General features: G+C 47.1%; 3 protein-coding genes across 15 annotated transcripts in view; 2 read left to right on the top strand and 1 right to left on the bottom strand.

The window, feature by feature from the left end:
- The window catches only part of srcap (Snf2-related CREBBP activator protein), a 38,151-nt gene extending 31,455 nt beyond the window's left edge, over positions 1-6,696 (top strand). For all 5 annotated transcript variants that reach the window (XM_061756174.1, XM_061756177.1, XM_061756175.1 and 2 more), the window contains 3 exons: positions 267-443; positions 939-1,022; positions 1,788-6,696. In XM_061756174.1, coding sequence (XP_061612158.1) covers positions 267-443; positions 939-1,022; positions 1,788-5,849 — 4,323 coding nt within the window. In that variant the 3' untranslated portion in view covers positions 5,850-6,696. The remainder of the gene's footprint in view (positions 1-266; positions 444-938; positions 1,023-1,787) is intronic.
- Positions 6,697-7,232: 536 nt separating this feature from the next.
- stx4 (syntaxin 4) lies at positions 7,233-11,214 on the bottom strand. Of its 3 annotated transcripts, XM_061756190.1 has the most exons (11): positions 11,110-11,198; positions 10,943-11,031; positions 10,032-10,133; positions 9,792-9,891; positions 9,633-9,707; positions 9,212-9,282; positions 8,998-9,106; positions 8,835-8,908; positions 8,273-8,410; positions 8,044-8,154; positions 7,233-7,879 (listed from the first exon to the last, which is right to left on the bottom strand). In XM_061756190.1, exons 2-11 carry the CDS (start codon positions 10,970-10,972, stop codon positions 7,802-7,804), a joined length of 888 nt encoding a protein of 295 aa, XP_061612174.1. In that variant the 5' UTR covers positions 10,973-11,031; positions 11,110-11,198; the 3' UTR covers positions 7,233-7,801. The 3 variants fall into 3 exon arrangements, with proteins under 3 accessions (XP_061612174.1, XP_061612173.1, XP_061612175.1); XM_061756189.1 differs by having other exon boundaries at positions 10,943-11,214; XM_061756191.1 differs by lacking the exons at positions 9,212-9,282; positions 10,032-10,133; positions 10,943-11,031; positions 11,110-11,198 and having other exon boundaries at positions 8,998-9,157; positions 9,792-9,896.
- Positions 11,215-12,159: 945 nt separating this feature from the next.
- Positions 12,160-12,916, top strand: part of arhgap44b (Rho GTPase activating protein 44b) — a 39,075-nt gene continuing 38,318 nt past the window's right edge. For 2 of the 7 annotated variants that reach the window (XM_061756180.1, XM_061756182.1), the window contains exon 1: positions 12,160-12,615. Coding sequence is in view for 6 of the 7 variants with exons in the window: in XM_061756182.1 (XP_061612166.1) it covers positions 12,563-12,615 (53 nt within the window). In the remaining variant the exon portion in view is untranslated. The remainder of the gene's footprint in view (positions 12,616-12,916) is intronic. The other 5 variants (XM_061756178.1, XM_061756181.1, XM_061756183.1 and 2 more) reach the window with 5 other exon arrangements.

The raw sequence follows: 12,916 nt of genomic DNA, 5'->3' as shown, positions 1-12,916 counted from the left end.
GCTTGTTAAACTCTTAGGTGCTTTAGATTTAATTATGGAATACTAATTAAACTAGAGTTGCATCAGTTAAACCAATATGGTGTAAATACAGTTAAACCAATACGGTGTAAATATTTGAGTAAGCTTTGAGCCACTGTGGACTGTTGGGCCCCAAGGTCAATAAGGTTAAGAACTCCTGGGTTAGATCATCGACACATGAGCCGGCAGTTCACTTGTTTTTGTTGACTGACTTGACGCCTTACTAAGAGGTTCCGTTCAACTTGCAGGCACTCTGTCGCGCAGAGGACGAGGAGGACATCGTGGCCGCCTCGCAAGCCAAAGCCGAGCAGGTGGCAGAGCTGGCAGAGTTCAACGAGAACATTCCACTGGACGATGCAGGCGAACAGGAAGAGGTGGAGGAGCTCTCCAAGGCGGAGCAGGAAATAGCTGCTCTGGTGGAACAGGTAATTTGTCATGCAACATTAGTTTGGTTCAGTCCTGCTGCCTTCCATTGACTTACACCAGTGATTTTCATATTTTATTCTCATAACATAACTTTTTGGGGTGGAGAAATCCAACTTCCATCCATCCATTTTTCTGTACTGCTTATCCTCACTTGGGTCGAGTGCATGCTGGAGCCTATCCCAGCTGACTCTGAGCGAGAGGCGGGGTCCACCTTGAACTGGTCGCCAGCCAATCGCAGACAAATACAATTTAATTCTCATATCAGTTTTTGTTGAAAAATGCCGATTTTTTTCATAGCATCAAAACTTTTTTCTTAAAAATAAAACAAATATGAATTTGTAACATTGTTTTTTGTAGCAAGTAGACTACTTTTTTATTCTTATGGCATTTGGAGGTACATGTGGTAGTTACTGTATGTTTAATTGGCATTTAATATGAAAGGGTCACCCATCTTACACAGCTTAAACACCACATTATCCTCTTTCATGTCCCAGCTCACTCCTATAGAGCGCTATGCCATGAACTTCCTCGAAGCCTCCTTAGAAGACGTCTGCAAAGAAGAACTGAAACAAGCTGAGGTAAGTAATGTGTGTGCAGAACTATAGGACCCCATCAAAAGGACATTTAACTAGAGTACGGGTGTCAACCTTATTTTTGTCACAGGCCACATGGTTCCCTCCAAGGACTGTCTGAAAACTATATAATTGTTTAATCGCCTCAACATGTTTTTAAATATACATACGTGCCCCTGCATTTAGCTCTTATATACCTATATATTTTTTAATAAAAACATTCATTTGAAATCAGAAGTAATGGAAAATAGTAGCAAGGAAATATTTAAATTATAACAGTGAACCCCCGCATAATCGCGGTTCGGCACCCTCGGATCACCCATCTGCTGATATTTAGAAAAAAAAATTACTGTATTTTTTTTCCTTTTTCAATTTTTTTTCTTTTTTTTTTGGGGGGGGGGCACCCCGAAAACGCTTAGTGGCAGTTTATCTTCGCTTATTAACTAATTTTAGGGGTTTTAAAAAAACACTTCTTCAATGCAGTTATAATGGGCATCAATTATCTGCGGATTTTCGCTATTTGCGGCTGCTATCCCCCGTGAATAACAGAGATCCACTGTATTTAATTAAAATTGCAATTTTGGTACTGTTTTTCTACTAAAAAAGTAACATCTATTTAGCAAGAAATATGTAAGTCAAGTAACAAGAAGACTAACTGTATATCCCATAGTGGACTACTTAAAAGTGGCCTCAGACCTTGAGTTTGACAACCTTGAATGAGAGTGTCTACATGTGATTTTTATTTTATTTTATTTTTTTCCGTGTGTTTAGGAACAAGTGGAGGCTGCCAGAAAGGGTCTAGACCAGGCAAAGGAGGGGGGCCTCAGGCTGCACGCGTCCTCTGATGAAGATGAGGTTTTGTCAACTCAAGCCTCTGTGGAGCCTTCTCAGCCAGCTCCCGCACGACGTGGACGCAAGCCCAAGGACAAAGACAAGGTGAAGGTTGTCACCTCGACAAGGACTAGTGGTCGTCTGCGTGGGGCCTCGCCTGAAACCGAGCCTGCAACGCATAGGGAAGTGCCTGAAAGAGCCCGTGCTGGTCTGAGAGGACGTGGCGCAGCCAAGGACTCTAGTACCCCATCTCGCACAGACACTCTAATAACCAAGCTGCAGGATCCCCCCAAATGTTCCAAAACCTCGTCCTCTCCTGCCAGAGACCAGCAGGCTGTCATAATCAAGCCTCAGGGCAGTCCAGTACCTTCCTCACCGTCAACGTTGTCCCCTGGAGGAAAGCAACACAGTGTGGCTGAGACTGAGAGCAAGACCCCCAAGCGAGGCAAAGAGGACAGCGGGATGTCCGAGTCCTCGCTAGAATCCATCTGTCTGGTGGACCATGAATCAAGAGATGATGAGGCTAAAGACCAAAACGCCATGTCTCCACCCTCCACCAGTTGTCGCTCACCTCGCAAGCGCCAGTCCGCTGACGGGGAAGTCCTGAAGGGTCTCGTGGATGATTCGCCATCAGCTAAAGTCCTTCGGAAGCTTCCAGGTCGGCTCGTCACTGTGGTTGAGGAGAAAGAGCCGAGGAAGAGGAGGTGGCGAGGAAGTGGAGCTGGAGCTTCTTTAGAGGAGGCGCCAGTAGAGGAGAACTCAAGTGAGGACCCAAATAAAGACTTTTTGAAAGATTCTTTGGTCACTGACAGCAGCTCTAAAGACACTTTGACCAAATCTTCTCAAGACCAAGACTACACACAGAGTCCACCCGTGCACCTTCAGCCCGTCAGAGCTTATCCTCCATATTCCCCTCCCCATCTGTCTCCGGACATGCCCGTGTTGAGGAACCTTCCCGTCCGCCGTAGGCTGGAAACGGAATCTCGCATGGCGGCTCAGCTTGGAGAGCAGCTGCATGTGGGTCGAGGAAGGAACCCGCACAAGAAAATAGACTCTCCCTTGGGCAAAGAAACCGCTCTTGCTTCTACCGAGGCCAACGTCAATACCCTTGAGACCCCCATGAAAAGAAAGAGAGGCCGGCCCCCTAAGTGTCCCTCCAAGTTGCCTGATCTCAACAACACTGTGTCTCCTCCTCCAACGCAACCCGTCTCACCGTGTGAGGATGGAAGCCTCTCCCCGAAACGTAAGCGGGGTCGTCCCCGTAAAGACTCTGTGACTACCCCAGATTTTGTTTTTGATGGACACAAATCTAAAAAAGTGACCCTTGCTGCAGATGTATGCAGTGAATCCAATCTTGATGTGAGTGAAGAGCTACCAAAGTCAGAGAACACTGATCAGGACTTTGTGTCTACCAAAACTGAAGAAACAGACTCAAACACTGTAGAGTCCGCATTACCGACAACAAACTCTAATGAAATGCCCTCCTCAGTTTTAACTTCAACAGTCCAAGCTGATGCCGCACCAGAAACTCAGGTCGTCTCCACCCCATCCTCTGACCAAGACACTATGTCGGCAACACCAAACCAGGTTTCCGCTGTCCTGATCCCTGAACGTACCACAAGTCTATCACCCCCTACCAGCCCCGTCTCGTCACCTCCAGTACCAGAGTTTTCTGGACCTTCTGACACTCCATCTGAGCCATCAACACAACCGGACTCTGCCAAAACCACCACTGGTGCCACACTAGCTTCTTACCTGCCATCACCGCCACCAATGGAAGCATTACCAACATCAGACCCGGACACTGCCATCCCATCAGCCATGGAGATCACAGAGGCGCCCGCTGTACTTCCTGCTGTTAATACTCCGCCAGCCAACACTACAGAAACCTCCACCCACGATACAGCCACATCATCAAGCCCAGTGGAAGCTCGTTCTAAAGAAACGGACCCAGACCCAACCGAGCATGTGTCCGAGCGTTCAAATACCAGCGAACGAATGTCGACACTGACCGTCACGGCCTGTGTACTTGAAGCACCTCCGGCTGTGAAGCCGCCAAAAACCGAGCCACTTGCGAACACAATCTCACTAACACCTTCTCCCACCTTCCCTCCCCAATTAGCAGCAACCACCACCACAGATGCAACACTCAGCGACACAGTCACAACCTCAACATTCACCGCCTTCTCCGATGAACACACTTCTACTGCTTCACCCGACAAGAGAGACTCTGAACTAGTCACTCCATTGTCTACCACAAGTAGCATCACAACCACCCAAGTACCAATGAGCATGGCCCACACACAAGTACCAACCACATCAATGACGACAACACTTGCTCCTCAAATGTCTGCAGTCACCTCATGTGCTGCTGTTGCCTCTTCCAAAGAGTCCATAAAGACCCCTTCTAGTACAGAGTCAAACCCGCCCTTGTCTGAAAGGAATCTGGACCAGACCACCCAGATGGAAGTGGATGGTGTTCAGGCTGAAGAGGACACGCAGCTGGACGTCAAACAAAGAAAGGCCGAATCCGTCGAGAAAGAAGACAGAGTGGCAGAGGAGGGCAAAAGTGTCTCCGCTCTTGAGAGCGAAGTCAAGCAACCCAGTGAGGAGATAAAAACTCTGATCCAGAAAAGATCTCTCAGTCGTCAGAGCAGCCAAGAGTCTGCTCGCTCGTCGTCCCCCTCATCCGGCTGCTCCACGTCCACCCTCACTCGTCACGCTCACCACAAAAGGACGTACGAGAACAGACATCCTACCAAGAGGCAGCGAGTGGACGTGACCTCAGACGCTGTGCCGGGGGACAAACCCGAAGTGGACGGAAGCCAGAGGGACCTGGAAACTTCGTCTCAAAGGAGAGCTGCTTCCGGGTCTTCCTCGTCCTCCTGTGACTCGGACAACGACGAGAGGGGGAAGGAGCGCCGCTTGACTCGCCAGCTGCAAGACCGGGACCAGAACCAAGACAAAGACCAGGAACTGAGCAGCAAACGTCGGGGAAGGAAGCCTGCCCTGAGCTCTGACAGCAACAGTAATGCCAACACATCCACGGGGGGTGACTCTGGCAGCGACTCGTCGTCTGTGAGAATCACCAGGAGATCGGCAGGGTCTTCTCGAGACAAGAAACCTCCTGCTACCCGCATGGCCCTACAGCCCCCAGAGCCCGAAGTCCTGGGTAAGCGGTGTTCAGCACTCAATGCAGCTGCCAAACTTCTCGCTATGAAAGGAAGGGTTGACACCCCTGGTCACACCCCCCGCAAGGACCCTGCTACTAAAGCCGGCGGGAATCCTGCGTCTGCGTCTCCTGACCAAAAGAACCAAAAATCTAAAAGTGTCCCAGCTTCTCTTCGGATCAATTCTGTTACCAAAAATAAAAGTGACTGCAAACCTTTAACGCCCAATCAGGGGAGTCGCCCAGTGTCTCGCTCCACCAGGCAGTGCCCGGGGTCCCTTGTGCCGCCGCTGGAGGCTGAATACAAGAGGCCCAAAGCTGAGGAAAAGGAGGCTGGGAGTCAGAAGGTGGCAAAGGCAAAGGAGTGTGACGGGGAAGTGGTGCGGGGCCGGAGCACCTGCAGCAGCAAAGGCGAGGTGGATGGCAGACAGCCGGACGGTGGGCAGTCAGACGGCAGGGCTGACAATGGCAGCGCGGGGGCGGACACCGGGCGCCCACACTGTAGCCGGAGTCGTAGCAGCAGCGACAGCAGCCGGCGGGCCTACAGTGTCAGCTCCCAGAACACGGACCGGAAGAGGAACAGCTCTCGCACCGCCTCCTCGGGCAGCGACCGTGACCGCAGCACCGAACGGTGTGGCAAGAACCAGCAGAACCCGCGAAAGGGTGGCCGCAAGTCTCAGAAGCTGACACAAGAGGCGGCGGGCGCCTCGGGCGAGGAGGGCACGCCAGACCGCATACTGAGGAGTGTGGCGGCAGCGGCAGCTGTCCAGGCCCGGTCTCCGGCGGCCAGCACACGGTCCTCAGCGAACCAGCAACGTCACAACAAGACATGAGCGCCAGAGCCCTTGAGCGTGAGGTGTCGTCACAGAGCGCGTCCGGACCTTCGGGGTTACCGCACAAGCCCACGGACCTCCTGGCGTCTTGGGCCCCCTCCCCCTCCTTTAAACACGAAGCTGGCTGGGGGGTTGCTCAGGGGTCCAGACTGGGTAGAAGAGATCCACGTGAGAGCAGGCTTGGCGGCCGGGCGCAGGTGAAGCGTGGACGTGGTGTACTGTCATCATTTCAGGACTGAAGAGGAGTTTCGCAGAGATCGCTGCTAGCTGGAGCTTCTTTGTTTTCTCTCAGTTCTTATTTGCACATCTCACTTATTTTTCTTTCTTCCATCATCGGTTCATCTCGTCACAGCAAAGATGTGATGTGGTTCGAGTGGCCCCGAGGCAAAGTTACTGTAGTGTTTCTAGTGCGTCAGTGCCTCTTAGGCCTTGTGAAAGGGTTCGGACCCGAGCTTGCCTTGTGAAGCACTTGATTCTGGAGTGTTGAGTTTCTCTCTTGTGAAGAAAAGCACCCCCCCCCCCCCCCCCCCAAAAAAAAAAGACTGCTGGAATGATCAAGGAACTCATTCTCTGAATTTGTGCTACCAAATTGTTTTACTTGTCACGTCTTTGTTCTGTAAAATATAAACAGGGACATAATATTGAATGGAGTGGTCCATAAAGGGTGACCAGCAATTAATTTACTTTCGGGTGCGGGATTGAGGATGGGAGGTTCATCCGGTCCTGGTGATGGTCTTTTTCTTTGGTTTGTCTCTTTGTTGCATTCCTTCAATCCCTTGTAATAATTCCATATTGTTTTACTTGAACAATTAAGACAATTACTATTAAATAAAAAGACCAAAAATGACTTCTCTTTTTTTTTTATTTATCTTGGGTAATGAAGAGATAGGATCTTAAGTTTATTTTCCAGACTAGCAGTATTACACAGCTCTGAAACACCATATGGGATATTTAAATTGTACCCTTCCCCAAGTCTTACATTCTGTACTGCATGTTCAAAATAAAAAGGAGTAGTGGGAGGCAAACTTGATTTTCAAATCTGAGAAGCAGGTAAAGGAAAAAAAATGTAATAATTTACAAGGCATACTCATTTTCAAATTGTCAATAACCAATTTGATTTTAAATGTTGCATGAAGTAAAATTAACTTTTTTAAAATTTCCAATAAATTAACCAATTAAGAGATGGATTCAGAAATCTTAAGTGTAAATCAATTTAATAGCAATTTATTTTGTTTACAAGAAAAATTTAATTGACAAAAACATTTAAATTTTAAGTAAAAAAATAAATAAAGGCAACAAATATTAAGGACACTTCATCCTGCCCACCACCGCTTTAAGCTGTGTAGTGTCAAACTACTTATCTTTGAATGATACAAATCCACATAAAAGATGGCAGCATTTTATTTTAAGACCAAAGCCACAGTAATACGAGTCAATACTTGTTTGTCCAAATGAAACTTTCAAGTCATTGCATTGCAGATACCCACAGCGACTGTAAGCGGAGGAGGAGGAAGTTTGGACAGTTTCAGTGCATGGTGATATATTTAAGAATTTAATGTGCCCTTAGCATCTCTCATGTTCCGAGTTCAAATGATAAATACAAAAACTGGTCCGGGAGGGTCGGTGGGAGTTCAAACATCTGTATTTACACCAAGGCAAGTTTGCTTTAAAATGTAAAGTTTACGTGAACAGCACCATACATTATGTACAATTAGTTATAAAATTTGTCCTATAAAACCAAAAGTGTTCCTGAGTACTGATCGATCAGCACCAGTCAGGCTCCAGTCTGGGGGGAGAGCGCACTGCTGTAACAGTCCTGCTCTTGATGGATGGGACGTTTTTACAGGAACGAGCGGCACCGGGAAGGCCGACTAAATGTTAGCGAGGCAAAGGTGAGGCGATGGGCACATTCCTAACTGACCCAGAGCTAGCGCTACAGGCAGCCGTCTGCGTCAGGAGAAAGTGGCGGCCAGTGAGATTGCGAGGATGAGGATGACCACAGCCAAGCAGATTGCAATCCAGATCTTTTTCTGCGTGAAACAAAAGAAAATCAGTCATGTGAGAGCAAAAGCCCGACAGTGTTAGTGTGTGAGCAAAAGAAAAAATTCAGTGGCTTAGATGAGTGTAGTGTGTCAGCGGGGGAAACAAATAAATCTATTGTTCGCCTCAACTAGACAGTCCTTAAAAATGTTACCTTGCGTGCTTTCTGCTGATACGTGACTGCTTTCTCCGTGTTCTCTTTGGCTCTTTCCACGTAGTTTGACGACTGCTTGATGTTGTGCTCGATCTGGTCCACCGTCTCCCCCTGCAGGACAAAATGTTGCACTGAAACGCTCTCAGACACTTCTGATGCACTCTTGTGGACATTACTGAAAAGGTGTGTTTACGTACAGGTATATGGGTCATGCCCCTATTGGTCGTACCTGAGCCTCCACCTCCATGGCGAGGTACTGGAACATGTCATGAAGATCTCTGATGCTCCGTTCCAGCTTGAGGATCTCGTCGTGCCGCGACTCGATCTCGTTCAGCGCTTGTTTGGTGGCCTTGGCGTCATTCAGGATCTGACCGAGAAGTTCACACTTTGGGTTAAGGATTCAAAGACGGGACGGAACGATGGTTTGCGTACCCTTACATGCTTCCTTCGCTTCAACCTACTTTCCTGACTTTCTTCCTTCTGACCATTGTTTTCCTTTTCTTACCTGACCTTCTGCCTTCCTTCCCGCAGACCCACTTTTTTATTAAAGCATCATTACATCCTTGGCTTCATTGCATTAACCTGCCTTTTATTCATGCTACCTTACGTCTCAAACATTTTCTGCCTTCGGCACCTGTCCAATATGGCTATGGCACACACTTTGTTCTTGACTTCCAGTTTTTTTTTTTTACGTTGAACTAAAAAGTGCATACCTACTGGCCCACCCTATGTAGCCATACAGAACATGACATAACTGCAAATGAAATTCTGCATTGTCCTCTTGTACTCACATTTTGCGTGAAAACGTCTGTCTGGCCGCTCTCCAGCATTGAATCCAGCTCCTCGTCTGTCACTTTGGTGCCAGCTAACGAGACAAGAGATGCAATAATGTTGTTTCTCCATCGTTTCCACAACTGATACCACCAGAGAGTTGGCCCAATGCGTGGGTCTCACTGATCTTGAGTTGCCTCTGTATCCGCTCCACATTGCGGTCTCTGTACTGTGCCTGGATGGTGTTGCAGTGGCTCATCAGCTCCACAAACTCTCTGGACAAGACGGCGTGCTGTGGGTGCAGAAAAATATGGAAAGGGAGGAGCGCCCAGGTCAAGGAGCACTTGGGGGAGGAGGGGAAAAAAAAAAGATTCTTAAAAACAACACACTGCTCCACCTGAGTGCGCTGCATGCGAACGTTGACGGACACATATTTGCCATCGTCGTCTCCCTTCTTGGGTTCGATACCTGCATTGACAAGCAGTCAATTAAACAAAAAAAAAAATTGTAGGGCCGGGTGATACGACGTGGGAAAAAAAAAAAATTCATTTCTGAATTTCATCCTTTTTTCCTTTGGCTCATGGAAAAACTAATAATGACATGATTCAAAAGTTGTGCTCTTTGCTTAATTTCTACTTATACCAAACAGGCATTGAAAGTCTTTTCCCGTAACGTAGATACAATTTTTATTCAACCTTCATGTGAAATACAGTAACTGAGTCATTTAAGTAATTTTTTTTTTTTTTTTTTTTTTTTTTAAACATCCTGACAAATAAAACCAGTGCTATTACGGAGTTCACTTCAAGTGTGACATTTACTCTTGAGTTTCCTATGGATTTGACCGGCCAGCATCTTGATTTCATCTCGTAGCATCTGCAGCTCTTTCTTCATGCCTGCAGAGATGACAACATCACAATTTGTCACGTGGAGTGTACATTAGACACATTGCACAAAAACACACAACAAGCACATCTCACCCTCCTCAGGCAGCGCCACGCCCAGAACCCTTTTCTGCTTGTTCTCAAGGTCGCAAACCATTCTCTTCAGACTGTAAAGGCCCTCGTGGATTTCTTGCACCTTTACAGACCACACGAGCCACACTTTTACCAAAATTGTCAACCAGACCCAATTGCCGCAGACTTTTCATTATTTTGCAGCCCACGAGCGAAGCCTCGCAGACTTAAGACACTGACGAACTCATCAAAAGTCATCTTCACCTTTCTAAAGAAGCTCTCATTGTCCTTCTCCTCCTTGGCTGAAGAGCCTCCAGGTTTCATCAGAGATTCGCCCTCATCATCATCGTCTGAAGCATATCCTTTCTACGCATGTAGAAATTAAAAAAAAAATTAAACATTAAAAAAACAGTTTAGAATACAGTGTGATTTGTTTTTGTAACAAATAAATGGTGCTGCTTTTGGTGGGGCTTGGGACGCATGAATGGCATTTACATTCATTTGAAGGGGAAAAGTTGATTTGAGATGCTAGTGGTTTGAGTAACAAGCCCGGTCACGGAACGAAATAAACTTGTAAGTCAAGGCACCACCACATATGGAAACTTCTATTCGAAAAGATGATTTTTGTTTTGTTCCGAAGGAATAACAGCTCAAGTTTCAAAGAACTAGAATTGTATGTCAACTACTTAATGGTTAAGGCTTTACAGGGCTAACTGTTCTGGAAATGATTTATGAAATTATGTATATTTGGTCACCTATCTATGCCAGCAATATATAGTGACAGGCATAATTAATGCTGTCCGACAAGATAGCAGACGGTACATATTCAAGCAGTGTATCCACTTTTTGTGACATTTGTGTTTGGCTTTTCCTCCTGTCAACTATGCGGCCCGTCTTGTCTGAACAAGGTTGGGGGAAACCCCTGGCCGACCCCCTTCGCACATCCTCCAGCGGAAGTCCGCCGATTAAAACAACGCCACAAGCGAGCGTGAGAAGAACCAAACAAAGTGTCAAATTGTCTAGTTACGGCCATTTTCAACGCATTTGGATTCGGTCCCGACCCGAGTTGGAAGTCGAGAGAAGACTCGGTTAGGTGCAAAAAAAAAAGGGGAGGTTAGCGTGCTAAAGCTAAACGTTACTACGCTCCAGTTGGGTACTATACCCCTCACACTTACGTTCCCCAATTCTTTAGTTCGGTCCCGCATTGTCGTCGGCTCCTAACCGAGCAGATTGGTGCGCCAAAGTGTGTCGACTTGTCAACGAGCTGGGGGGAAAAAAAAACAAAACGTCAGCGTTGAAAAGGTGAAAAGTTTTTACTTTGGTTGTCATTCAACAAGTTCACTTGTTGGGTTTCGCTTCTTCTTCGTCTTCGTCGTCGCCCCCCTTTGATAGTCAGAAGCGGACCTTTGACTCATTAGCGCCCCAAAAGATGCTGCCGTGTAGTTGCACCACAACACACCTTTTATTTACAGGTACTGTACTGTACTGTAGTCTTTTTTATAATGCAGTACTTTTTAATTGTGCCTTTAGAGCATTGTTTCCCAACCATTATTTGGCCAAGGCACATACAGCTCTGGAAAAAAAGACCAAGCAAAAAAAAAATATATATGCAAAACACACACAAAAAAAATAAAAATAATATATATGTATATATATATTTTGTGTGTGACCATTTTTCATTTTCAGCAAATAAATGCTCTAAATGACCATATTTGTATCTGGAATTTAAGGGCTACGTTATCAGAGGTTTACAGAACACAACAAAAAAAAAGTTCATTTTATTCAAACATTTAAATCGCATGCCCTGCGACTGGCTGGCGACCAGTTCAGGGTGTAGTCCGCCTTTCGCCCGAAATCAGATGGGTTAGGATTCAGGATAAGCGGTAAGGAGAATGGATGCATATAAATCGCAAAATCAGATAAATTGACCAATTTGCAGTGGGCTCTTCGACATGGATGGTCACAGGGGCTCAGGATCGAACTAACAACCTTCGGTTTGGGAGAAACCCACTCTACCACCTGAGCCCTTCCCTTACCAGAGGAGTAAAAATGCCGCCGTTGTCGAGGGCCAGCACTGGACCTGTGCGGCCAAAAAAATTATCTAATTGGTTGAAGAATTAATTCAAATTACACGGGCCAGCCACACTTTTCGTGAAGGTCCTGCATGGGCAGATTGAAATGGAAGCACATCGAGGCTGAAATTTGATTGGATTAACAAATAATAATATTAATAATAATTAACGTCCACAATGAACGTACTGGAAACAGTCTGGTGGGAAATGAGTAAAACAGACTGTTGGGATTGGGAATGGAAAAAGACAATTTCATGGAAAAAATATAAATATAAGAAGTTTTCTTTAAGGTGTTTTATATGTGTTAAGTAAAGAAAACGCGGCTTTTGTTCGACATTTTGAATGATAATGCAACTAGGCTCAAATGAACGTTCGCGTGTTTGATAGACTACACTTCCCATGATGCACCGGGGAGGTAGCGTCGAGACACAGAGAGCGAGCGAGTGCGAAAGAGAAAGAGCGAGAGAGCGAGTGAGAGAGCTGTCAGTGGCCGACCACGGACGCGCAAATTCGGTCGACGAGCACCACCGCGACCTCCTCGGGAGAAGCGAGCGAGCGAGGCGGCCTACGGACGGACAAACGCCGCCCTCGTCGTCGTCGTCGTCGTCGTCGCCGCCGCCGTCATGAAGGCAGTAGCGGCCGCTCGGCGTGGATGTTACGGTGGCGGACATCATCCATGAGACCCGCGGAGCTCGCTCGTGTGGCGCAGAAGAAGACGACAAGATGAAGAAGCAGTTCAACCGAATGAGACAGCTCGCCAACCAAACAGTCGGCAGGTAGGAATGAATGGACGGAGGTCACACACACACACACACACGCACACCCACGCGCACACTCGCCGACCCACCGCGTGTACGTCGTGTGAATGATGGCGTGGACGCGCACGCTGCACAGGCGCGTACATGATGGCCGTAGAGCGAACCCCCCCACCCTCCAGGCACCTTGCAGTGATGAGACGGGGGTGGGCTCACTAGCATGGCTGTCACGTACTAATCTGACAATCACCAATGAAGACACTTTATTAGGTACAGGATCTATCGATCTATCAATCACTGCAAACTAATAATAAGCATAGCA

This window comes from Phyllopteryx taeniolatus, chromosome 19 (assembly GCF_024500385.1).
Source record: "Phyllopteryx taeniolatus isolate TA_2022b chromosome 19, UOR_Ptae_1.2, whole genome shotgun sequence".
NCBI lineage: Eukaryota > Metazoa > Chordata > Actinopteri > Syngnathiformes > Syngnathidae > Phyllopteryx > Phyllopteryx taeniolatus.
The sequence above is the reverse complement of the archived record's forward strand: the minus strand, read 5'-3'. Positions and strand labels throughout refer to the sequence as shown.